General features: G+C 43.5%; 1 protein-coding gene across 4 annotated transcripts in view; it reads left to right on the forward strand.

Moving 5' to 3' along the window:
- The window catches only part of AFF1 (AF4/FMR2 family member 1), a 203,703-nt gene that overhangs the window by 107,796 nt on the left and 69,359 nt on the right, over positions 1–26,548 (forward strand). For all 4 annotated transcript variants that reach the window (XM_032332809.1, XM_032332810.1, XM_032332812.1 and 1 more), the window contains 2 exons: positions 6,470–6,590; positions 7,013–7,933. In XM_032332809.1, coding sequence (XP_032188700.1) covers positions 6,470–6,590; positions 7,013–7,933 — 1,042 coding nt within the window. The remainder of the gene's footprint in view (positions 1–6,469; positions 6,591–7,012; positions 7,934–26,548) is intronic.

The raw sequence follows: 26,548 nt of genomic DNA on the forward strand, positions 1-26,548 counted from the left end.
AATGAATCCACGTTGTTAATTTAAGGATTTTTCTTTCCCTTCCGGCCAAATGTTTCTGCCATGCCTCGGGAGATGAGTACACTGGAGAAATTACACTCTGTCCCCCAAGGGAGAATTAAACTTTTAAACGTGAGTTCTAGAGAGTTGGTCCCATCTATCAGAGGCAGGTCTGTGTGAAGTGGCCAGTCAAGGGTGATAAATGGGTAGTCAGCTGTGCACAGCCTGCCCCGTGGGCCAGTGTTGCCATGGAAGCGCCCAGTGGCATCCAGTGATCCTGCATGACTAACCTAGATTAGCAGCAGGGCCCGTGGGCTCCAGCCTGGAAGAAGGTGCTCCCAGCCAGACGATGGCCTAGCCGCGTGCTGCCCCTCAGCTCACGCTCAACGTGGGCCTTCCTGGTTCCGTCTGTTCCTCTTTCCACATCTGTTCCTCTCCTTTTTCAGTGCAAGGCAGAGTGAGAAAGAGGATCGCTCTCATTAGTCCTTACGGAGCTGTGATTTTGTCCTTGTATCCGAGTGTTTTACCACCCACCCACAACCCCAAGGAGGAGCATTTGAAAAGTCAGAGTCAATGGGCCCCGACAGGCCCCAGCATGGGCTTGACTAAATGACTGCGTTCAGGGGCCGAATGGGCAGCTCGGAATTCCTCAGGAGTTTCACCACCTCTCAGAAAGTGAAAGCATCCTGGCAAGTTTTCCATTTCCCAGCGCTGCTCGGGCTCCTGTGTGGATGAGAGCGGTGGAATTTGGTCGTTGGAGGCGTCGGTGGCACAGTCCCCTTTGCAATGGCTTGTGCGCTTGTGTTCTGCCGGGCACACCAGGCTCTGGAAACTCAAGCCTAGGGCTTCCCCTTTGGTTCCTGGTTCGCTTAACAACAACAACAACAACAACAACAAAGGGGCCCCTCGGTGGTTCAGTGGGTTAAGGCCTCTGCCTTTGGCCCAGGTCATGATCCTAGACTCTGCTTAGCAGGGAGTCTGCTTCCCCCTCTCTATCTGCCTGCCTCTCTGCCTACTTGTGATCTCTGTCAAATAAATAAATAAAAAATCTTTAAAAGAAAATAATAAAAGTGGAGGGAGGTAGTTTGCTGCATTTTGCAGGGATCTTTCTGATGTATCAGCACTGTACCTTCTGCAGCTGGTGGACAGTAGTACATGTCTCAAAAGCAGGAGTGTGGCAACTGACAGTAAGTCCCTGTTTTACTTATGTGGATTTGTGGTGGAACTCCTGGCTATCTGCTCCGGGGGTCAGACTTTGCACACACACCCTCTATCCCTGGGGCCTTGTTTGTGAGTGCTGTCACTGCTTCAGAGCCTCCTCTGACTTAGTGGCCTTTTCCTCCCTAGGTGGGGACTTCTGGGCTGACCAGACAACAGGCATCGTGGCCCACACAACATGGCCTAGGTCAGTGGCCAGAAGTTCCTGGGAGGGGGGGCCTGATGTCAGGCGTAGAATGGCAGGTTTGGTGCAAGTTTATTTATGGCCCGTCCTTAAAAGAAATGGATGTGAAGAGTCCCTTAGCACATTGGAGATGACTTGTGAATCCAGAGGTTATCATGGGGCTAGGGACCTCAAATTATGTGTGTAAATGTGTAAATTAAATGTGTAAATTAAAAAGGGCTCAAAAAAAAAAAAAACCCTCTAAAATAAGAATTGTAATGCAGTTTTTTTAACTGGAGGAGTAACTTCATGCTGCTGGCCAGCCCTCTCTCCAAGGGCTCTGTGTCAGGTCGGTCAGCAAAGACAGACCTGTGTGGATACATTTAACCAAACGTATTTTGTGGTTCTGAGATTGCTCTGCTGGCAGGGATAAAACCTTGCTTATCTTTGAGAACAAGGAATTACGAGTGATTGTGAGTGAACGCACGTACAGCACGCTGCCTTTGTTGTTGCCCTACTTCATACAGCCTTGCTGTGCAGAACTTGCTGGCAGAACTGTGATACATGCTTTTTGGCCAAGCAGACCTGCATTCGAATTTTAAGGTCTATCATTTACTGCAGATTAATTTCTGAGCTTTATCTTTTTTTTCCCCCAACCGGAAAATGGGGGTCATACTCTCCCTCTCATGGAGGTGTTGTGAAAATTAAATAGGGGACAGGTGTGATGTGCCTACATCAGTGTTGACCGAATAACAGACACTGAGTGGCGGCCGTCCTTGGCAGCCTACTGTTGCTGTCATTGTTGCTCCTGTTCTTGGTAAGCTTTATTAAAGTGATCCATAGAGCCCAAGAAGAATATGCTCTTTTGTACCCCTCAGAACCACCCAGAAAGTTGCCCTGCATGGGATGTACTGACTGAGAAACTCGGGGTGCGGGGTGAGTCTCTGCTCTCCGCGTTCCAGCAGGTCCTCCTGGGGATTCTCGTGCTCACGGGTTTGGTAACTCCTCATCTAATGCAAAACGCTCTGTGGGGAGCAGGGAAGGAGCACTTGGGCCTCACTCTGTTCCATGTGGAACAGTGCGGAAGTCTGACCCTGAAAGGCTGATGAAGGTTGATGTGGGGATGAGGTTATCCTGAGAAGGGAGAATGTTTTCTCCTCTACACCAGAGGAGAAACGCCACCTTGAATAATGAAGTGATAGCCAACTTGTAATTATTCAAAAGTTATTAACAATCTGTGAATCATGTAGAACATGTACTACTACCTGAAATCCCCTCATTGAAAATTTTCCGTCCACCCGCTCTTTTCTTGTAGCTTGAATTAAAAATGATGTGTAAGGCTGAACAGTGATTTACTTACTTATGCTACTATTATGTTGATACTTTTAAAATTTGTGTTTCCCCTGGTAACCAAAATGGAACCAAGAAAAAAGATATTCGTGGAAAAAATTGCTTATGAACCTTAAGAAACCATTCTTTATAAACCGTTGAAAACCTACAGGAAGTAAAAGCCAAATAAACCAGAAAGCTCTCCCCAGTACAACTCGTAAAACCTGGTCAATGGCAAGGAGAAGGTAGACAGTCTGGAAGAGTGAGAGCCCACAGCCTATCCAGTGTAGTCCTGGGGATTGTGGACTCATCACTTCCTGTCTCTTCTGCCTTCTTCTCTGTCCTGCCCGGAGCCTTGGGGAGTGAGACCCAAGGGAGGGTGAAGGGGGAGAGTGAGTTTCTTTCACAAAGTCTAGACCTCCTAAAACTCATCCTACCATGACCACTTGTGAGGTCTTTTCTCATCTCACTATTTTTTGGGTTTTTCAGTTGAAGAAGGGTAGTGGTTAATCTTAAAAAAAAAAAAAAAAAATCAAAGCTTGTTTCAAAATTGGTATAGTATTACACATGTCTGCCAATAAAAATCTTGATGTGGGTTTTAACTTTTTTAATCTAATGAGGTAAAACCTTTAATTAAACAGAGTCCCTAATTTAATGGGATTTCTTCCCTGTGGGAGGTTCCTTGATTTTTGAATCACATAGCAATAAGCCAGTGTTCGGAATGTTGTAAAATTGGGTTCTTATTATTTCCATAGCAATTTTTATTATTTAAAAACTGAAACCTAGAGGTGTGTGGGAAAGCTTACGAACTGATACCGAGAACTGATACCGAGATAAGGCGGTGCTGATCAATTTAGAAACGCTTCAGTACTTTTAAGCAAGAGTAGCTTTTCTTACAGGTATGTGTGGCATTGATAGGAAGATTACGTGAGGACCCCAGGCGGCCTGATGGTTGAGACATTACTTGTTCACACCCTCAGTTTTCAATCTGGTGCTGAGAATTTTGCCATTTGGGGTTACCTTTTGGAGACAAAGGTAGCAATTCAGAAGTGAGCTGGGACTCTAGTGTTGGAACCCACAGAATCAGGAAGGGAGAAAAGGGTAAAGCAGATGGCCTGGGGAAGCTGCTTCTCCTCCTGTGTGCACCCCATGCGGGGTCCTCATGCCACCGAGCTTTGGAAAAGGGACGCTTGTCCCTTCAGGACAGTTGCGCTCCCCACCCCCTCTGCAAACAAAGTGGCGGGAAGAGCATGTTTGAAGGAAAAAAGTTACTTCCTGATCATCCCTCTTTAAAAAAAAAAAAAAAAAAAAGCCATTGAGGAATTACCGAAACTCTAAAATAACCGAAAGGAATTCCTGAGTGGCCAAGTCCACTGTGCTTCTTCTTTCAACCAGAGATAAACCTGACTGTCCAAAATATGTGAGATTCAAGCTCTGTTAAAGAAGACTCCAAAGCCAGTTTCTGATTTAGTTTTTTTTCTCCTCTATTCAGTATGTTGACTTTAACATAAATTGTTCCCTTTGTAGTTCTATAAAGTAGGCCATCGAGATATCCATCGTTTAGGAAAAGTTTTTGTTGTGGTGGTCTAAGCAGGGAATTCTTTTCCACATCTAGGTGAATATAGCGGAGTAGCTTAGACTCCCTACCACCTTAAGGCTATGGAGATAAAGAAAAATCACTTTTTTTTTTTTAAAGATTTTATTTATTTGACAGAGAGAGAGAAATTACAAGTAGGCAGAGAGGCAGGCAGAGAGAGGAGGAAGCAGGCTCTCCGCGGAGCAGAGAGTCTGATGCGGGGCTTGATCCCCAGACCCTGGGACCACGACCTGAGCCGAAGGCAGAGGCTTTAACCCACTGAGCCACCCAGGCGCCCCGAAAAATCACTTTTTTAAATGGCTGTTTTAATAAAATTAACTTATTTTTAATTACAAGTAGGTTTTAAAAAATACACTGAAGCATAGTGGCTGTTTTTTAATTTGAAAGTATTTAATGATTAGTTTCTGTGTAAAGTACCATGCATTAGCATCAGGGGAGAAATAAATGAGAGGTTCTGTTTTGATGGAGTTCACATTCTCGGGGAAAGGTGAGGAGGAGAGAGAAGCAATCAGTATCTTCCATCAGCACAGGCTTGGTGGATTTGAGGAAGCCTTTAGAGTGGGTATCATGGGAACCACTCAGGAGATGTGCTGGTAGCTGAAAATTGGGGATGGGGATGTGAGGTTGAGAGAGAAGCAGAGGAAATGTGTGTGATTAGAATGAAAGCATCAAGGTCCGGATACCAAGGAGGAGTAAGGAATAGTCTGGAATGCGGAATACAGAGATGGTTTGCAGGAGAATCCTATTTCATGGGCAAGCTGGTCTTGGAAGAATTGGTTATCGTTCAGAGTTCTGGGGTGGGGAGTGGAATGCAAAAGACTGCTTTTAACAGGATATGTTTGGGGAATGGACATGGCTGGCTGGTTAGAATGCATGGGGCAGGCCTGCAGGGAAACAGTAGGGGGTAATATCTAGAGTAGATCTGTTCCAGATTCTTGGGGGGATTTTAGCGCCAAAGCAAGGATTTCAAGTTTATTCTGCATCAACAAAGAGCCACCAAATGCCTGGTATTTTAAAATGTGGACAGTGGCATGAGAACCATACCTTAGATTGTGTTTATGTCCATGAAAAATCTAGTTTAGAGGGACAGTATGTTGGCGAGGCAGGGAGAGCAGTAAGAGGGTTTTGGCAGAGGAAATAAGAGAAGTCATGAGAGCAGAGAGGTCAGGAAAAAGGGGTGTCTGAGATCAGGACTAGAGTTTCTAAAGGTACATACAGTTTTAGCAGGACGGTTTAAAGTTTTCCTTCTTATTTACATAATGTTGGGGGAGAAGATTCAGTAGCTGCCCTGGAAGCAAGTGTATGAGGGCAAAAATTCAGTTTATAGTTCCTGTTTTCATTATTCTATATCCCATGTGGGGGGTCAGGAGGGTGTGGCCTGTGTTGCCCACCTGAGGCAGGCCCACTTTGGTTTACCTGCTGGCTAAAACTGCACTCTGGTTGGTTTCCTTCTCTGCCATTTGTCAGTGAATGCATTTTTAACCCTTTTGGTGCTAGGGCTGATGATTTAGGATGTATTTTTATGTGGTTTAAGTAGGGCAATCAGATTATCAGACTTCTTGGTAGGTAAAGCTGATATCTAAGATTGGATTTTCCCATCCTTGACATTTGAAAGGAGAAATAAAAATTATCTTTTGGGGTTTAACATGCCAAGACACTCCCAGTAGAATAGGCTGAGAATAAAGTAAATGCTGTTTTGGGTGCTTGGTAATCTTTTAATTATGAAATAAGCCTTTTGATTCTAATCTTCCAAAATGTATAATACTGATCCAGGAAAACAGCCTTTCTTAAAGTTCACATCCTGCTGACTCCGTCAGATGAAAAGCTCCTACCTCTACCCCATATTTTGCAAGCTGAAAGTAAAAATGTCATTAATCTTGTCTCTGTTCCACGACTGCCTATAAAAGACCTTTCAGTTTGGAGTCAGTCTGGAGTCAGTCTTACAGAGTGAATGCTTAGGTTTCTGGAGCCAGGACCAAAGGCCGGAGAGTCACAGCCTTTAATCCAGGCGTGGGTTGAGGGACTTAGGCCTTCTTTAAAACTTTACCCTTGTCATCACTTCTTGTTGACCTCTCCTGGTCTCCCTCACACATGCACATATGCATAGCAAAACTTGGACACTGATACATTTCATTATTTTTATTCTTTTGTGGCATCTGAAACAGCTTGTACAATGAAGACAGAAACCTGCTTCGAATTAGAGAGAAGGAGAGACGCAACCAGGAAGCTCACCAGGAGAAAGAGGCCTTTCCTGAAAAGATCCCCCTTTTTGGAGAGCCCTATAAGGTATTTATTTATTTATTGAATATTAGAAAGCCTGATTTATCACCATATTTAACTCTGTGATGAAAGTGAGTTTGAACAAGGGCCATATATGTGGAAATAAGACAACTTATCTTAGATTGTCTTTGAAAACAAACTATGAAAATTCTCTGAACCTTGTTATTCAAATTGCTAGAGTTTGTGATCATCTTTTGTAATGTTAGTCTCCTGTCTTCAATAATGTTTGTCCAGGACAGACTTCTCAACAGGGGAACCGAGTTTAAACTGCATGTTAAATATTAGGTTACACATTAAATTGAAGTTTTTTTTTTTTCCTCTTCCTTTAAATGGTACTATGTAACATTATTTATTAAATGCTGATTTTCCTTAGTGCCCTCCGCCACCCCCCACCCCCACCCCCGTATCTAACTGCTATATTTTTCCAGACAGAAAAAGGTGACGAGCTATCCAGTCGAATACAGAACATGTTGGGAAACTATGAAGAAGTAAAGGAGTTCCTTAGCACCAAGTCCCACCCTCATCACTTGGATGCTTCTGAAAGTAGGTTGGGAAAGCCAAGATATCCTTTATTTCCTGAGAAGGGGAGCAGCATTCCACCCCACTCCTTCCACCCTAGTGCCCACCACCAGCCTGTTAACACTCCTGCCTCTGGACCACTTCCTGTTGGTAACATTAGCCACAATCCAAAGATGGCACAGCCAAGAATGGAACCAATGTCAAATACTCATGTCAAAAGCTATGGCCCACCAGACAGCCAGCACCCAACCCAAGATCGCCTCAGTCAGGAGGGCTGCGGCTCCAGTCATCACAAAAAGGGTGAGCGCAGAGCTGATGGAGACCGCTGTGCTCTGGTGACAGGCTTGGCTCCAGAGAGGGAGCTCGCTCCCTTACTCTGCTTGCCTTCTCCAGTTCCCCCACTGTCACCTGTACATTCCAACCAGCAAACTCTTCCCAGGACACAAGGAAGCAGCAAAGTTCACAGCAGTAACAGTAACAGCAAAGGCTATTGCCCGGCCAAATCTCCCAAAGAGCTCGTGGTAAAGGCCCACGATAAAGAGACTGCTCAAGACAGTTTAGTGGCAGTTGCCAGCCTTGGCGTGGCCCCTCCCCAGCCACCTTCTCAGACTTTCCCCCCACCCTCCCTCCCCTCAAAAACTGTTGCAATGCAGCAGAAGCCCACGGCTTATGTCCGGCCCATGGATGGTCAAGATCAGGCTCCTAGTGAGTCTCCTGAACTGAAACCACTGCCGGAAGACTACCGGCAACAGACCTTTGAAAAAACAGACTTAAAAGTGCCTGCCAAAGCCAAGCTCACCAAGCTGAAGATGCCGTCTCAGTCAGCTGAGGTGAGTGGAATTTTGTATGTGGGGGAATTCCAGTGTGAAGGAAAATTCGAGATGGAAGTTTCTGGAGAATTGGGGACCTGGGTATCAATGGCTTTTGGGTTGTGAGATTCCTTTTTGGCTTTAGGATCTTGTTGCCCCACAGAGAACTCAGGTCTGAAAGGAATTATCGCTAACAGATACTGAAATGTGATTTTCAGGAAAGTTTTTTGTTGTTGTTTTTCAGTATTTTTACTGAACCATAATTTATATGCTGTAAAATATAGATTAAGAGTACAGTTTGCTATGTTTTGAAAAATGTATACGCCTGTATGGCCCATAACCAAGTCATGGTATTTATCATGAGAAAGGTTCAGGAAGATTTTCAGCTGTCATGGTTTTTTGTTTTTGTTTTTGTTTTTACTTGTTTGGGGGAACACTGACTTTTTTTTTTTTTTTTTTTTTTTTTTTTTAAAGTTTATTTGACAGAGAGGGAACACAAGCGGGGGAGTGGGAGGAGAAGCAGGCTTCCCGCTGAGCAGGGAGACCAATGCGGGGCTCCATCCTAGGACCCAGGGATCACGACCTGAGCCAGAGGCAATCACTTAACGGCTGAGCTACCCGAGCCACCCTGAACACTGACTTATTTAACATTGTAGAGCAAAAAAAAAAGGGGGGGGTACTTCCTCAGCTCCAGTTGATTTTTTTTCTGAGATCCAAACCATAAAAAAGTAAAAATAAGAGATTAAAATGTTGAAGGCAAAGTATTTCTAAAGATGTGTTCCGTGTAAATTACAAGAAAATCTGAAACTAAAGTTTTGTTCTAATGTATTTTTATTTACCACCTAAGAGGACTGGGGGTGTCTCCTTTGAAGTGAGTCACAAAGACGATATAGAAAGCTATTCAGCAAGCTATTCAGCAATGTTTTTTTCAAGTGACCAAAATACTTTTATCTTTTTAAACAACAACAAAAAAATTCCTTTCTCCACTCCTTTAGTAAATGGCTGCATTGTATTTGAATGAAGAGAATCAGGGCCCACATCTTATCAGTGAAATTCTAAATTAGCAATAGTTACTCCAAAATTCAGATTAGTAGTGCAAAGTGGAATGTTTGAAGTGAATTTGTCTGAAAGCTTATCTGTTAAGGTAATGTCCTTGGTTTAGTCACAGCTATTGTATGAATCTTCTAATTTGCATATCCATTGCTCAAAGGCTTCTGTGTGCACCCAGATAGCAGCCTTACCTGGGGCTTGAAGGTAAAAATTCCTTACGGCTTAAAAACAAAACCAAACAGACTCCAGGAAAGATAACCCTTATCTTGAAGGAGGAAAATCTGTTCCTCTGGGGTGTCAGCTTTTGGTTTAGAAGAGGTTCCGCTCTGTCCACAGTCAGCTGTTGAGCTGGAGTGAGTCTGGATGTCTTCAGAATGGGGCTTGTATGGAGGCTGAGGGAAAAATGGGAAAGGGGGAGACAGCAAGTGGTGGAAGTGATCAAGCTGGCAGAGCTCTACATTTAACCTCAAGTCATGAAGATTCACCGAAATGAGATATTTGTTAAACGTTTTGTGCTGTGCTGGGAGGAGGGGTAGGCAGCAAATTAGGGTGGAGTGGAATGAAGTGAAATATTCCCCCCTCATAATGGCCAGTCAGCCTGCTTTATAATTTGTTCAGTGAAGAACTTAGTGTGAATTTCTTTGCCTTGTTTGTCAAATAAGGTATGTTCTGTTTTCCCAGTTTAAAAAACCGATGAGAGGGAAATTTAAACGTATTTTCTTTTTTTAAAGATTTTTATTTATTTATTTGACAGACAGAAATCACAAGTAGGCAGAGAGAGGAAGGGAAGCAGGCTCCCTGCCGAACAGAGAGTCTGATGTGGGGCTCGATCCCAGGACCCTGGGATCATGACCTGAGCTGAAGGCAGAGGCTTTAACCCACTGAGCCACCCAGGCGCCCCTAAACGTATTTTCTTAAAAAAAAAAAAAGCAACTAAAAATTGGTTTAAAGCAAATTTAGGAAAAATCAGCGAATGTTTACATTGTTTACTAAGTGCTGGACCATATGTCTAAGTGGGGTGTGTGTGTGTGTATGTGTGTGTGTGAAATGCCAAGCCAGTACTGGTCCCTGCCACAGGGGCGATGATAGTCTAGTAGTGTGTAGGTCAGCCACCAGCACCAGAAACAAGTAGAACAACTGAGTACAGACTGTCCTACTGCTTGGTACTTGGGAAAAGTTTCAGATGGCAGCCTTAAAGCTGGGAACCTAGTTACTGTGGTCCACCAGTCGGATTTCCAGTAGACCTTCCAGAGGAGAGTCCTGGTTAACTTTTTCCTTCCTTGGTGAAAGATAAGCCAAGTTGAGATTTCTCTAAGGCCTCAAAGCTGCTCAGATTTAGTGTGTATTTCAAACCTAGGATCATGCCAGATGGCCCTTGAGTATTTTCTGGAGTGGATCTTTGAAATGAGCAAAATCCTCCCTAGGTTCGGTGACTGGAGAATGGGGTTTTCCTGGCACAAGGTCATCTGCTGGCAGTAGTTTGAGTAGATGTAAACTTTTCTGTGTCTGGCCTATGTTTGCAGTGAGCGTTCATTTTAATATGGCTCTGTCTGGTTTTCTGTTCAGGGTTCTCATGCTAGTACCGGCTGTAGTACCAACTGCCTTGGAGTCCCTGGGCAGATGGAGGGCGCCGCGCAGCCGACGTGAAGGGGGAGTTCAGAGCTAAGATCTCAGAGTGGAGGGGGCATCAGTCCAAGAAGCAGGGGTATTTGGATCTCAAATTTTAATATTCTAATGAATCAAAGGAAGGCATAGATAGAGATGGGGCTCCAAAAAAGCAGGGAGTTCACCCCCGAGCAAGTAAAACTCTGGATATAGAACCAGACTATTAGGAGTATCTAGGGCCGTTTGTGACTGTGACGGTGGGGAAGAAGGCTAGAGAATGGGGGATAGAGGAAGTTGGCTGTTGGTAGCCCTGAGAGAAGGGGTGTGGGGATACCTAAGTGGTTTTCCTTTATTTGCTTAATTTGTCCTAAGGCAAGTCAGAGGAGGTTTTCTTTTCTGACTTTCTGGGTTTGAGGGTTTTGCGGTTTGTTTCTTTGCTGCCACCCCCTTCCCTACGGCTTCCACGAAACAGTATTTTAAAAAATGAACCAAACTGGGAAAATTGTCTCGACTGCCTGGCTCTCCTTCATTCTCAAGCCACGTCCATGTGAGTTCCTTACACCACACTGCCCGTGCATTTGTGGGAGACATATGTGGTTTGTATATTTTAGTTGGTTCTCCTAAAAAATGATACTCTTTTCTGGAATAAGTCATTCTAACAGTTAAAACTTAGTCTTTCCTAGAATCCTACAGGACAAAAATGATCAAAACGTCAATATTCTTTTTTTTTTTTTATTTTTTGAAGGTTTTATTCTTTTATTTGAGAAAGAGCGTGAGAAAGACAGAGTATGGTTGGGGGGTAGAAGGCAGACCGGGAGGCAGAAGCAGACTCCCTGCTGAACAGGGAGCCACTATGGGGCTTAGTCCCAGGACCCTGGGATCATGATCTGAGCTGAAGGCAGATCCTTAACTGACTGAGCCACACAGGGGCCCCAAAAGGTCAATAATCCGACCACATTGAGGCCTGGCTCTCAAAAATCTGCCCTTGGTTTTTCTGTGGGCGTGTCAGTTTTAGTTTTGTGTCAACTGGAAGATGGCTAGCAGCTTGAAATGACCCATCGGAGGGGTAGAGGGGTATAGCCAAGACTCGGTGACCGCACGTGGACACTTTCTAGCAGTAGAGTTGCCATATAAGATGGACCTGCCCAAGCGGAAGGCTGAGATTCCTCTCTCTCCCTCTTTTAATTTTATTTGAGACCCAACAAGTGATGGCAGGGGAGGCAGAGGGACAGAGGAAGAAGAAGACTTCCCACTGAGCAGGGAGCCTGAAGCCCAGCTTGATCCCAGGACTCTGAGATCATGACCTGAGTCAAAGGCAAATGGTTGACTTGAGTGAGCCACCTAGGCACCCCTCTTTTTTTTTTATTTTTAAAGTAGGCTCCATAGGGCTTGAATTCATGACCCGGAGATCAAGACCTGAGCTGAGACCAGGAGTTGGATGCTCAGCCAGCTGAGCCACCCAGTTGCCCCATCCCTCTTTTCCACCCAAAGATATCAGGTGAAAATGAGAGAAAAACCGTGGCATGTCTGTGTTGTGTTCCTGAGCATAGGCCCCAGGATGGGGAGTGGGGGATTAGATACAAGCTTTATGAAATCGATGTTTTATTGACACAGAAATGGAATAAGCCAAGATGGGCATTTTAAGTTGTGTACTGGGTTTAGAATTTTAGACTTCTGTAGCTAAATGTACAGCCCTTTCATTTTGTAACTAAGGCCTGGGAGGAGGAAGTCGCAGAATTTCGCCAAAATTTACAGTTAGTAGCAGAGCCGGAGCTCAAGCTCTCAGTTCTGTGATCTTTCTACTTGGGCCTATTAAGTACGAATGGAGACTGCTGGAAGGTCTTGAGCGGGGCAGAGATGGATCTTCCTTTTCTGAAAAAAATCATTCTGGCTTCTGGGTAGAAAATGGCTTGAGGGACAGGGTTGGAAGCAGGGAGACCAGTAGGGCTTGAGAGATGATGACAGTTTGGAGTAGGATAATAGGAGTGGACCAGGCAGATTCCAGATGTTTTTGGCAGGGACCTGATAGGGCTTTGGTTGACCAGAGATGGGAGTGCGCCTGAGGTGAGGGAAAGTGAGACACCAAGGATTGTTTGACTTGATGGATTTGGATGCCGGGATGGTAACTGCTGCTGAGGTGGGCATGACCTGAGTGGAACAAGTCTGGAGGGAAAACCGAGAGGTCTGAGTAGATCACATATTAAGTTTGAGATGTCATCATTTGTCCAGGTAGATGCGACAAGTTGTAGACCAGCTCAGAAAAAAATGTTAAGACTGGAAATGATACGTTTGGGCTATATTTGCATATATTAGGTATTTAAAGCTTTAGGACAAGACTGCCTGAAAATTCCCTGAGGCAAGCAAGCCCTTCCTGGCTCAGCTTACCCTTGGCAAGGGGCAGTAAGCAGGTGGGAAGCAATGAGGATGGGTTGGGTCTTCAGAAACAAACTGAAGACCATGCTGGGAACATGAGACTCTGCTTATAAAGTAGTAGAAATGGTTGCTTTCTGTTTTTTTTCACTTCGTTTGAAGTGTGCATGTAAATGGTACAGTTATCTTAATTTATTCAAATAACTGATTGGCATCTGGAGAACTTACTATAAACTTGAATTTGCCGCTGCTTCTATTTCCTTACATGGCCCTGTGCCATACCCCTCCAGATGAATCCAGTTTTGAGTCCTAGTGGTCTCTCATTTCCTTGTGGCCTCTTATGGCATCAGTGAGGAATGATATCTGTTACCAAAAGCTTCTACCTAGTTTCCAAAACCTGGGTGTCACCTGCAGTTGTGAATTCATTGTTGGACTATCTTGACTCATGGCAATTCTTAAACTGAGCCTTCCATTTTCAATAAACTGCCCGCCCAACAGTACGAATTAATCCACAGTGGAAAATTGTGTAATAGTGACTCACTGTGCATTCATATGTGCAGATAGTCTTTCCTACTTCCATATTAGTTCTCTTATTATCTTAAACCTTGAAAAGAGCAACTAACCCTTGAGGCAGTTCAGCTTTGGTGTGTTGGTGTCACGTATCCTGTTGATGTGAGGTTCAGTAGTTCATTCTCCCCTGTACACATCATCAACTCTGCACCTTCTAACTAAAATACCCAGAGCACCTACTATGTGGCAGGCCTCGTGGTTCTGAGCCTCTCGGACCTTGACCATCTAGTTAGGAACCTACATCGTGTAGATAGCCACTCAGATCAAGTTGTAAGAACTTGGACAAGCACTGTAAAGGAAGGAATCCACAATCTGTTGTAAGAGGGATAAACAGGGGCTGTGGCTTACAATGAAGGAGCTCAGAGAAGAATTCAAACAAGACCTAAATAGCGAGTAAAAGTCGCAGAAGTGAGCGGTTGTCTTGGTCTGTTTGGGCTGCTGTGAACAAAGTACCACAGACTGGGTAGTTTATAAACAACAGAAATTTATTTCTGGCAGTTCCGAAGGCTGGAAGTCCAGGGTCAAGGCGCTAGGAGCAATCACGTTCTCAAGAGGACCTTCTTCCTACTTTCTAGTTGGTGTTTTCTCATTGTATTCTCACTTGGTGAATGGAGCTGAGATCTCTGGAACTTCTTCTTCTTCTTCTTTTTTTTTTTTTAAAAGATTTTATTTATTTATTTGACAGACAGAGATCACAAGTAGGCAGAGAGGGAGGAAGCAGGCCTCCAGCTGAGCAGAGAGACCGATGCGGGGCTCTATCCCAGGACCCTGGGATCATGACCTGAGCTGAAGGCAGAGGCTTTAACCCCACTGAGCCACCCAGGTGCCCCTCTCTGGAACTTGTTTATAAGGCACTGATCCCATTGGCAAGGGCTCTGCCAAAAGGCGCCACCTCTTTCTGCCATCACCTTTGGGATTTCCGCATGAATTTAGGAAATCAGCATGAATTGGGGGAGCACATAGACCTTCAGACCATGGCAGATGTGCTAAGGGTTAGGCAGCCTCAGTATTCCAGGAGGAGGGAGCAGCGTGTGCCACTCCCTAATGCCACGTGATGTGTGAGACCGTGACAAGTCCTCTTGGGGTATAAGCTCAGTACTGTAGATCCAAAGGGATTTTTTTGCGTTCATTCCGAAACTTGGCAGCACATCAGAATTGCCTGGGGAAGGCAGGTAAAGATACAAGTTGTAGAAAATAAAAATCCGTAGTCTTCCACCCCAGGAGATGGTTCTGCAGGTATATGTAGGCTCCAGAATCTTCATCTCTGGTTTTCAGGAGGTTTGTTCTGGAGCGTGGACAGGAAAACTACTTGACAAGGGCTGAAAACCCACCCCAGTGTGGTAGAAGACAGCCCTCTTCATGGTGGTCCCAGTGTCTCCCAAGTGGGCCTCAGACAAAAAGATCAGGCTGAATTGAATGAGAGCAGCCCCAGGGAAGGAATGAGGGAGGAAGACTCCAAAGACTCTGCTCTTCTTTCTCCATGGCCCCTTTTTCCTTTCTTGTGTCCCCAACATTGTCAGGCTTGTGGGGAGAGTAAGATTCTGATACGACCTTGTCCAGCTTATCTAGCTTTCTTCCGTTTTCTAAAGATGTTTTTATTACAGTAACTCTTTCATAGCAAATTAGATTAGATTCCAGGAGCTAGTGCTCTGTTAGCTTGGGCAGACCTGCTCTACTTAAATGTTTGTGTTAAGGAAATTGTAACAAAGCGGGGGAGGCTGTGTACACAAGTCCCTGATGATGCTGGGTGTCTGGAGCAGAATACTTCCAGTCTCTGAGAAATATTGAGTAGTAACTCAACTGATCTGCTTAGAGGCTGGCTCGATGCTAGAGCCCCCAAATACCTAAATATAGAAGTGAAAAAATAGTAGCAAGTGACGGACAGAAATTTTAGAGCAGAAACTACAAACAGCCCTGAGCACTAGATTGGGCCTATGGACTATTTTGTTTTGCCAGAGAGAGAGAGAGAGAGAAAGAGAGAGAGAGAGAGAGAGAGAGAGTGTGTGTGTGTGTGTGTGTGTTTCCTTTGAGCCGATAATTACAAACTGGCAAAGTCTGGTGAAAGATACGATTTCAGTTTGACCAGCTAGAGCTGAGTGGAAGCTGCTGCCTTTAATTTCCTGATCCTGGTAATTTTTTGAGTTTGAAGAAACAGTTTCAACTCTGAAGGAAACATTCTGAGTAATATAGGCAAGATTTCTTTTTTTTTTTTTTAAGATTTTATTTATTTATTTGACACACAGAGAAATAGCAAGTAGGCGGGGGTTGGGGGGAACAGGCTCTCTGCTGAGCAAAGAACCCCATGGGGGACTCGATCCCAGGACCCTGAGAAGGACCCTGAGACCATGACCCGAGCCGAAGGCAGAGACTTAACCCACTGAGCCACCCAGGCATCCTAAGGCAAGATATTTTTGAGAAGCTCAAAAATTGCTAGAAATTAGTTACTATGAATAATGGAATTACATATAGGAGCCCAAGAAGAAAGCTTGCAGTTGAACCTTGAAAGTCTTTTTGGGTGCTATTAATTGGAGCTGTTTTCTTTGTTTGTTGTATGTTCTATTCCTTCTCAAAATGCCAGAAGTACATTTGGTACTAGGATAAGAAATTCCTGTTCCTCCTTGTTTTCACACTTGAGATGTTTGTGGAGAGTTATTGGATCCCCCCTGGGTCCCTCATGTTGTGCCTTTGCCAAAATGTAGACATTCAACTCTTCAGAATCTTTCCAGGCTGAGTGCCCTCCCAGGCTCTCACGTAGCCACCGGAGTCATTTTAGCTCTTGTCTAGATGAATTGTGATTTATTTTGAGCCAACAGATAATCTTCAGGGACAGAAAACCAAATATTCCAAGGGAAGTCTGTTGATGACCGAGTTAGTAGCTTTGATTTGGATTGTTTGATGGGAGTGACCAATACTAATGAGCTGTTTAAAGCAGAATTCCTTTTAAGAGACAATCCTGGTTCCTGTTAATCATAACAAGTTTATTTTTTGGCCTTGTATTTCTTTTCTCCAGTTGCCAAGATCTATTTGAAAATTGTTATTTTCCGAGGTTAACTTTGCTGCATGTTCACATTTTCCAAGAACTTTATAAGAGCTATTTTTATACTGATACTGTTTTCTTTAATTGTTGAAATCACTGGATTGACAATCCTTTCTGCCCCTAGAGGTTCAGGGTGCACACACAGCATTAGTTTTCTCTTGAACTTCCATTTCATTCCTTGTGTAAGCTTGGCCTACTTTCTGTCTGCATTTTTTCCCCTAACCCTGTGGTAATTTGTCAAGCCCACTCTAATCTCCTTAATCCTTTGGCTGAAGGGTTTTGAGGTTTAATGTTTTAATCTAGGGGCCTCAGTATTTAAGTAATTAGAGGTCCTATTTCTAGCTCTGTCCCTTAGATAAATCATCTTGGGTTTTTTGTGTGTTCCAGTGTACAAATAGTAGAACTCTGAAAATATATATTGGGCCGGAATTGAAGCTTTGAATTGAGCTGTGTGAACTGAGCTGTGTGAATTAAAGAAAGCATTCCATGTTGTTCACGTTTCCTGCAGTTCTTACAAACTCTTAATAAACTTACAAAATTTATTTTTATTTTTTTACAGAATCTGATGCTGTAGAATTTACTTCTAACATTTTTTTCCATACTTGAGAACATGTTAACTTATGAAAAAGTTCTTTTTCTTATTATCAAATAATGTGGACATTGTTTAAAAATGTTAAGAATTCTTTTCTTGTCAGAAACAGTTTGGTCTGAAGGTTTCACCTCTTTGCATTCTAGGTTTCTGCCTTTTTAGTCAACAAGCATTTGAACACCCACTAGATATAAAGGGAGCTAATGGGAGAGAAAGACACTGATGCAGTATATTGATTAAATAGTATAAAAAAATACAAAGTATCATCCGTACCAACAAGGTGGTGTTGAACTGCTAATTATGGTCTTCTAATGCTCACCCGGTTCTCCTTTTTCCTTTATGGTGGGAACAATTCTAAATGCTTTTTGTGCATTAACTCATTTAATCCTTGCATCTATCCCATGTGGGAGGCACTGTTATTACTGCAGTTTTACCGAAAGACTCAACAGAGGGAACAGTGAGATTCGTTTGTCCGGGTTTACCCAGGCCTTAAGTGCTGGCGCTGGAATCCAGAGCTGAGTAGTCTGGCTTGCATCCACACTCTTAACTATGACCCCTACATTATGCTGTCTTTCAGAAGAGGAAGTTGTACATTCTTTGAGGGTGGACTTTTGTAGCACTTCCAGTTTTGGGTATTGGCAAAAGTGCATTCCAGGCTGCGGTAAAGCGGAGAGAAGGAACATGGAGGGAAGACGCAGGAGCCTAGCAAGAGTGCTTGGGGAGAGGCAGAGCAGAACGATGGGGCGATGAGCCTACATCCTGAGAATGGTGACAGTTTGTGAAATTTTTCAGTTCCTTATAAATAATTTATCCAAGCTCCGGTGCTTAATAAAGAGGAGAAATTAATTCGGCTTGATAGCAGGCACTTCAGCATGGGGTTACAATTCTGTGAGACCTTGGGCAGGAAACTTGACCTTGCCGTGTTGACATTAGTTTATTTATCTGTACAGGGGAGCCACTAGATTGAGGGCAGTCCATGTCAAATGCTTAGAACAGCATTTGGCACGGAACAAGAGCTCAGCGGGGGGCGGGTAGAAGGAGCAATTAGAGTTAAAATTTGAACTGGGCTTTAAGGAAAAAGGTAGAATTTAGAAAGAGGGTTATCAGAACGAGATGTTGGGCAAGTAGAAAGGCTTTGAACAGTGACTGGTGTACGCTTTAGAAATGTAGGTGGGATCAGATCGAAATGTAGGTGGGATCAGATCAAGGGGACCAGGAATTCCAAGTTAAGATGCTAGCTTGAATAAAGCCCTAAAAATCTGATATACAAGTGTTAAGACAGCATTTGCTTAGGGGTGATGTTATCAAGAACATTTCAAGAATTGGTTTGCTGAGGGGCACTGCTCCCCAGCCCTGCCTGACAGCACAGGGGCTTTGCACTCAACTCCTGTGGGGCACATTCCCATAGCTTGGCAGTTCTGGTGTAAATCTGTCCCTTCGTCGAAGGCACTTGAAAGTATTTCACTGCCACCCACACCCCACCACTTTTTAATTTCAAAGTACTTGTTTATTTGTTTCTCTCTTGATTGTCACAGCAACCTTGTGAATTAGGGCCGGTGGCATGAATCACCATTTTACATGCCATGGAATGGAGTCTCTAAGTAAAGTTTAATGATTTGAACTCCTAAGTGGCAGAGCTCAATCTAGTGCCTCCCCTGTACAGATAAATAAACTAATATCAACACGGCAAGGAGTCTTGGCTCCTAGTTCCCATCCTCTTTCTGCCATAAAACGTGGCTTCTGTGGAGTGATGATCATTTGTTTAACACTTTGATTTGAAGCATTAAGAGCTCTGCTTTTCTCCATGGCCTTGCCTTCCTGTTAGTGCCTGATAAATGCACGTATTGGGTGGAACAGATGATTCATGATGACTGAAACTCAGTCTTGGTCGTGACGTCCATGTGGCTTTCTCTGAGGTTTCTACCCCTTAAGGAAGGAAGCCACCAGGTACAAGATGTCTCAGTTCTCTCCTACATTGACCTCCCTAACCCCCCAAATCCGTATTTACATCCACCATTTACCTCTTTCCCTTTGATCTCACAGAAGGAGCTGATCCTTCTTTTGCCCTTGAACCTGCACACCCTTTTTGGTTACTTTAAGCCTTTCCCTCATTCCTTGCCTCTTTCCGAAGAGTCTGTAGTTACAATCGGGCCTTTCCTCACTCCTGTACCTTAATTACCTCTTTCTTGTTCCTTTCCTAGCCGAAGCTCTGAGGAAGAAGTAAACATACTTTGTGTGCGTCCTCTCCTCCCAGGTAATCTCGGAACCCATCGCAGGCTGCCAGGTGCCCATGCCCCCGGCCGTGCTGCCTACACTGGACGTCTGGTGGACAGAGTCACGGAGCGCTCTTGAGGCGGGCGAGGCCTGCTTGGCCTCTGCATGGCCTCTGACACTGTTGACCACTGTGCCCTGAAACACTGCCCTCGCTTGTCTGGTTTTTCTCCTGCCTCTTCACACATGCTTTAACAGTCCCCACTGGAGGCTGCCTTTCCCACCTCTTCCCCAGGCTCTGCCTTCAGCCATCCTTTCTCCTCATTCTGCAGCCTTTTGCTGGTGATCTCATCTGCACACAAGAGTTAACTGCTTGCACGCTCATGACCACTAAATTGATTTTTCTAGCCTAAAACTGCAGAAAGTTTTTTCAGCTCTAGATCATCTTAATCCCACTCTTCTTGACGCCGCACAGGCACCTCAAATTCAGCGCCTCTGACGGATTTCGTTACATTTCCTGTACCTCTTCGTCCACACGAAACATTCTCCTTCTTCCTGGTTGTCAGTCTCCATTCCTTCGGATCCCCTGCATTATCCACTTGTCAGCCCAGTCCTGTGGATGCGGTCTGCTAAATAACATTGAAAGCTTCTCCTTTTCTCTGTCCCTCATGGTCCCATCTTTGGTTCAGATTTTTATTAAAGCTGACTTTGAACTGCTGTAACTACTATTACTACTACTACTACTACTTTTTTTTAAGATTTTATCATTTATTTGACAGAGAGACAGTGAGAGAGGGAACACAAGCAGGGGGAGTAGGAGAGGGAGAAAAGCAGGCTTCCTGCCGAGCAAGGAGCCCAACGGGGGGCTTGATCCCAGAACCCCGGGATCGTGATCTGAGCCGAATGCAGATGCTTAGCCAACTGAGCCATCCAGGCACCCATGAACTACTAGTGTACCTTCTTTCTAACCTGTCTTTCTCTGCCCTTTTCCTTCTCTGTAAACCACCTGCCGTACTGCTGCACAAGAGTGTGATTTTATTATATGAAAATTGAATCAAGTCATTCTAGTTTAAAATCCTTCAGCACGGGGCGCCTGGGTGTGGCTCAGTCATTAAGTGTCTACCTTCGGCTCAGGTCATGATCCCAGCATCCTGGGATCAAGCCCCACATCAGGCTGCCTTATCCACGGGAAGTCGGCTTCTCCCTCTCCCTGCTTCTCCCTTCTCCCTCTCCCCTGCTTGTGTTCCCTTTCTCTCTCTCTCTCTCTGTCAAATAAATAAATAGAATCTTTAAAGAAAAAAAAAAAATCCTGCAGTACCTCTTCATTGTCCAAGATAAAAATCTAGATTATTTCCGATTGCCTGCTCTCCAGCTTCTCCCTCCCCCAGTTGCTTTCTTGATGGGATTCTTACCTGTTTCTCCATGCATTGGTTAGAGCCCTCCTGCTTGGTGCTTCCCAGACCCTGAAAGAGATGGCTGCTCCTCCGTGCTCCTGGTACCCAGACTTCTGTCTCAGGACTTCTTGGTGTTCTCCTCCGTGTCCTTCTCCAGGTGATAAAAACATTTTGAGGGCAGAATCATGTGTCTCTTTGCTTCTTTATCCTTTGTGTTTAGCACAGGGGAGGACAGGAGCAAAAACGGGAATTTTCCTGTTCTGTGCTGAGCTCAAGTTCTTAGTTCAGTTGAATCTGGGGTCTGAAAGATCATCTGTTACAAATGTTGATCGGAGTGTGTGGGGGGACAGTTTGATGCAGGACTGTATTTCCTATTGAGGACACCGGGATGGGAAGCAGGCACTAAGTTCAGCAGTTTTTTAAAGAAATTGTTTGACTTACCATTTTCATCCTAAGTATTTCCTGGGTCATGCTAGGCATTCTGATGTGTGGATTTGAAAATAAGCAGCCTAATCCGATCATTAGGTGTTCTTAGTAGAGCTCCAGCCTCCTAATTGCTGGACTTTCAGTATTGAGTTTAGAGATTAATCAGGTGGTTTTATGTACTATAAAATTTGGAAAGTCATGATTTTTCTATATCTGTCATGTATGTAGGTGCTTTCCTCTTCATTAAATAAGACACCAAATTTCCTTCAGTGAATTTTGGGTTTATTTTTATATAAGTGCTCACATATGATAAAATTGCTGTTAATCTTGGAGGATTCTCCATTTTAAATATTTTGCCATTGAATGAATCACTTTTTTGGGAATGGGCCAACCATTTTGGGTAGGGGCATTTAACTCTTCTAGGCCACTTGGGTATCATTAATTGGTATTCTAGTAACTTAAGAATTACTGACCCTGAAAATGCCCAATTGGCAACCTCGGTTTAATTTTGTAGTAAGATTAATTATCTTGCAGGAAAGAGTAAAACAGGGACACCAGGGTCTTTTATGTTCCTTATACTCTCTCAAGATTCCAGTGAGCTAGTTGCTACCATGAGGCAAAACACTGGTGTGTTGTTCTGAACCTAATTGAGTCCTTTATTATGTGATGACTCACCTATAGTTCACAGATTTATTCCATGCAAGTCATGTAAAATAACTACACTGTGGTTTGTTTTGCCTACTTGGTTTCGTGTTTCTGGTGAGATCACTCTGTCAGGCTGCATATGCCAAGCCCCTGAAGCAGGCTTTGGTAGGCGCTCGTGTGGCAAATGGGACCGTTGCACAGTACAGCCGTGGGGCTGACCATCCTGTGTCCCCCACACAGATGGCCCTTTCATGGTCTCCCCGAGGACTGAAGATGTCCGTGATACAGGTGGGGCTATGCTTCATAGAAAAAGAGACTCCTGTCTTCAAAGTGAGCGTGTTCCCTGTATTGTGTTCTCCTACGCACCGCCCCCCCCCCCCGCCCCCCGCCCGCCCATTTGTGAGAGAAGGAAGCACTAAAGCCAACTTTAGAGAGTCCACAGCATCAGAGGGCCAGGGAAAATTAGTATGTGTCACATTGAAATCTGGATTTTAATTTTTTTTTTCCCCCTTTAAGCATTGGCAACATAGGTCTTACATTCCTGCAAAGCAGTGATTGGCTAATCCTTTAGGGCACACACGCTGGCTTGCCCTCCAAGCTTGCTTGAGCCCTGTGAGTGATAGTGTTCGCTCTCTGCGATTTCAGGTATTTCTATATCCTTATGATTGTTCCCCCTGCGGGCAGATCTGATGGATGAAAACTCAGACAGGCAAAAGGCACATCTTTTCAGGTTTTATAATGAAATGTGTTTAGTGTTATCTAGCTAAAGTGAAAAGCAGTTGATTTTCAAACTTACTTTTTTTTTTTTAATATTAAGCTCTATGCCCAACGTGGGACTTGAACTTACAATCCTGAGATCAAGAGTCACACACTCTTCCAACTGAGCCAGCCCACCTCTGATTTTCACACCTTTAAAAGAAATTGTGTAAAGTTGGTCCTGCTTTGCTTCTTCATCTTTTGCCCCTTTCCAAATACAGAGATGTTTTCTGATAAGCCTTTAAATGTATGATTCAGACACTTAAGTCATTTTAAAGAAAACCCCACAATGTTAGTTTACTTAACTTTTTAAAGTTGTTTGTTACCGCCCCAAACCATGAAACATGGATTCTCATTTTTCTTGTAGAAAATTTCCGTGTAGAAATTTTTGCTCTCTTAGTTTTACTAAATGAGGAGGTGGGTAGTCAGTCAGTCAGTCATGCTTTTCTCAGCTCTGAAATATTATAATTCTTTTTTTTAAAAAGGAATTTGAATTCTTGGTAGTTGGATGCTGATGCTGTCTCCTATACTGAGTCCAGTAGCCTATTCTTCAATACCTTTTATTCAGAATTAATTTTTCTTATTTCCGTGGCAAATAATGGGAAATGGGCTTTCAGTGCCCATTCAGCAAATAAGAACTGCTTTCCTTCCTCTGATCTTAGCAACATTTATACTTTTTTTTTTTAAAGATTTTATTTATTTATTTGAGAGAGAGACAGTGAGAGCATGAGCGAGGAGAAGGTTAGAGGGAGAAGCAGACTCCCCATGGAGCTGGGAGCCTGATGCGGGACTCGATCCCGGGACTCCAGGATCATGACCTGACCTGAAGGCAGTCGTCCAACCAACTGAGCCACCCAGGCGTCCCCATTTATACATGTTTTTGTTTCTGTTTTTATTTTTATGATATGAACAGACTTTATTGGTTGAAACAGGAAGTGGGAGAGAGATACAATAGCTTTGACTCCTGGGTAGCTCCAGAGACTCCCATCACCCCCCAAAAGGCTGATCTTAACAATATTGTTCCTGTAGTTGTGTGGACAACTCATGTTGAAGTTTCTATAGGATACAGGTTTCTATACTTGTACAGATACACACATAGTACTTAATTAGTATAGGATACTATTTAAGAACTGGGGTGTGTCTGTTTTGGAGAATTTCCGAACTATTCTTTCTTGTTGGGTATGATTCCGTTTCTCCTCTGTCGATATCATTACTGAGAATTTTGATGTGTTAATACTTATTAATAACTAGGAGTAAATCTGTAATAGAACATACAATCCATGGGACACTAAAAACTTTGGAGTTGTTGAAGGGAATGAAGATATACTTTAAATATTTTTGTAATCTTGTTTTTTTGTTTGTTTTTTGGCTAATTAGATGGGACTTTTTAAGACATTATAGGTAGTGGTTAAGGGTATGATATTTGGATTAAGGAAGACTTGGGTTTGCATTATCTCAAACTAGCTTTTAGACTACAGGCAAATTACTTAAATACTGAAATACATACATACTAAAAATTACTTTTCTGTACAACAGAAATAATAGAGTTTTTCTTATAAAGTAGTTGTCAGGCTTAAAGAAAATGTACATGAAATCCTTAGTGACTGGCATATAGTAAATATTTAATAGCTGCTGTGTCTGTGTCGTTATCATAGTTAATCTAATATTGTCTGAGTGTATGAGTAAATGTTGTAGATTCACCTCTTTGCCTTGGCTTAGAATCCGAAATTTGGGTACTTCTAATGTTTTGAATTAATTTATTCCTTCATCTCGCCCCCCTTTCCTTCCTTCCTCCCTTTCTTCCTCCTTCCTCCCCCCTCCCCTCTCCTCCTCCTCTGCCTCCTAGCAGCGTTGTATGCATGCAAGGGGGAGGGAGGAGTGGGGCAAAGGGGGCAGAACTTCTTAAATAGTCTCCACGCCCAGCCCAGACCCTGAGATCATGGCCAGACCCAAAAGCAGGATTTCAACCGACTGAGCCATCCAGGCACCCCAGTAGTTCTGGCGCAAAGTCTTTAAAGAAATAAAATTGGGAGGTAATCTGTCTAACAGATGGCACTGTGGAGTCAGAATGCCTGGGTTCATTTTCCTCCCCCTTTAAATGAGACACTTCTATGTGAGCTTCAGGACTGATAGGAAGATGAAATGGGATATACATTTGCCTGACATAGAGTAGGTTGTGCGATGTCCCGCCTTCGTGGGCATGCAGGAACAGTAAAAGCAAATTCACACCGTAGGAAAATGGTATATTACCCATCTTCAAGTTATCTTTACTGACTTTATAACTGTGTTTAGAAATCATCAAGATCCCAAGAAGTGTCCTAAAGTTTTGGGTTGGTTTGATTGTGGTTTTTAGGTGTCTTGGTGAAGTAATGAAATTCTATGTCATGCATTTCATTTTGTTCAAATTTTAAAATAACACATTTTTTTTTAAAGGTTTTACTTATTTATTTGACAGATCACAAGCAGGCAGAGAGGCAGGCAGAGAGAGAGGGGGGAAGCAGACTCCCTGCTGAGCATAGACTCAATATGGGGCTCCATCCCAGGACCCTGGGATAATGACCTGAGCCAAAGGTAGAGGCCCTAACCCACTGAGCCATCCAGGCGCCCCTAAAATAATGATTTTTAAAATAAAGAGGCCCGAGTGAATATTTTGTACCCGAATAAATTACTGAGTACCTGCTGTGTTTTCAGGATTTCAGAATTGTGTTTGTTGGGAGAACTCCATGTGGGCTAGTTGTGAAGAGCTTTTAATTGTATTTGGGCATCACAAAACATATAGGGAGAAAATCATGGTACTGAACTGCAGGTCATAGAGTGTTAATTTTGTCATCTGGGTCACAAATCCAGTAAGGATAGCCATGAGTAGGCATATTCACATAGTTTCTTAAGGTTTCCTGAGTCTGATACAGAGGATGGGCAACACTTATATGAACTACTAAAATAGGATGACTTTATGAAGTAGGGAAGTCAGCACAGCTTTTCTGAAAAACATCAATGAAATGTCCCAGGACGTCTGTTCAGTTTTTGGTTCAAATAATACTGATTAGTATCTGAACTTCCAAAACAGGGTCACGCCACCGGTATTTATGTATCTTACGTGAGTTTAAAAAAAAAAATGTATCAGTACATCGAATTCAGGATTTCATAAATATTGTTACTTATGGCAAGGCCAGTGAAAAACTAAATTGATCATACGTTGATTTAAAGGAAATAGTGTAGGCAGTGCTGTGATATAATATGGCGTCCTTGTCAAGATCGTGTGGAAATGACTGGAGTCTGGGTAAAACTGCTTCAGACTATACTTTGAATCACAGAGGAAAGAATTTACAAAGTTTGGCTAGCGATGGGCCAGTGTCAAAGAAGGAAAATAAGCTTGAGGCCTGGTGGTGACTTAAAACATTTCCTTGTCTTCACCAGTGAAGGACCTCTTCATGCTTGAAGAGCTTCTCTCTGTTCAGAACTCAATTTTGTCCCCAGTTTCCGTGCCCCATTCCTCTGCCTCTTCTATTCAACTGGTACTTAATAAATGTTTCTACTACTGACAGCTGCCCCTGCTGCTACCAGTATCATACTATAGACATTTTTCTTGAGTGAGGAATATTTTTTAGAGGACTTTTACGATAATACTGTTTGAAATTTATTTCTGACTCTGCCAGCAGGTTGTTCTGCAAAGTTATTAGGTATGTAGGATTTGAAGGAGTTTGGGGCTTAATTCTATTTGAGTATTTTTTCAGAGGTGGAAACAGTACAAGGGCCATAGATTTTCTTCAGGATGCCAGAATAGGGTAGAGTATCCCTACGTGGTAATGAAGACACAACTGATTTTTTTTTTTTTAAAGATTTTATTTATTTGACAGAGAGATCACAAGTAGGCAGAGAGACAGGCAGAGAGAGAGAGAGAGGAGGAAGCAGGCTCCCCGCTGAGCAGAGAGCCTGATGTGAGGCTCCATCCCAGGACCCTGAGATCATGACCTGAGCTGAAG

Source organism: Mustela erminea, chromosome 2, assembly GCF_009829155.1.
Source record: "Mustela erminea isolate mMusErm1 chromosome 2, mMusErm1.Pri, whole genome shotgun sequence".
NCBI lineage: Eukaryota > Metazoa > Chordata > Mammalia > Carnivora > Mustelidae > Mustela > Mustela erminea.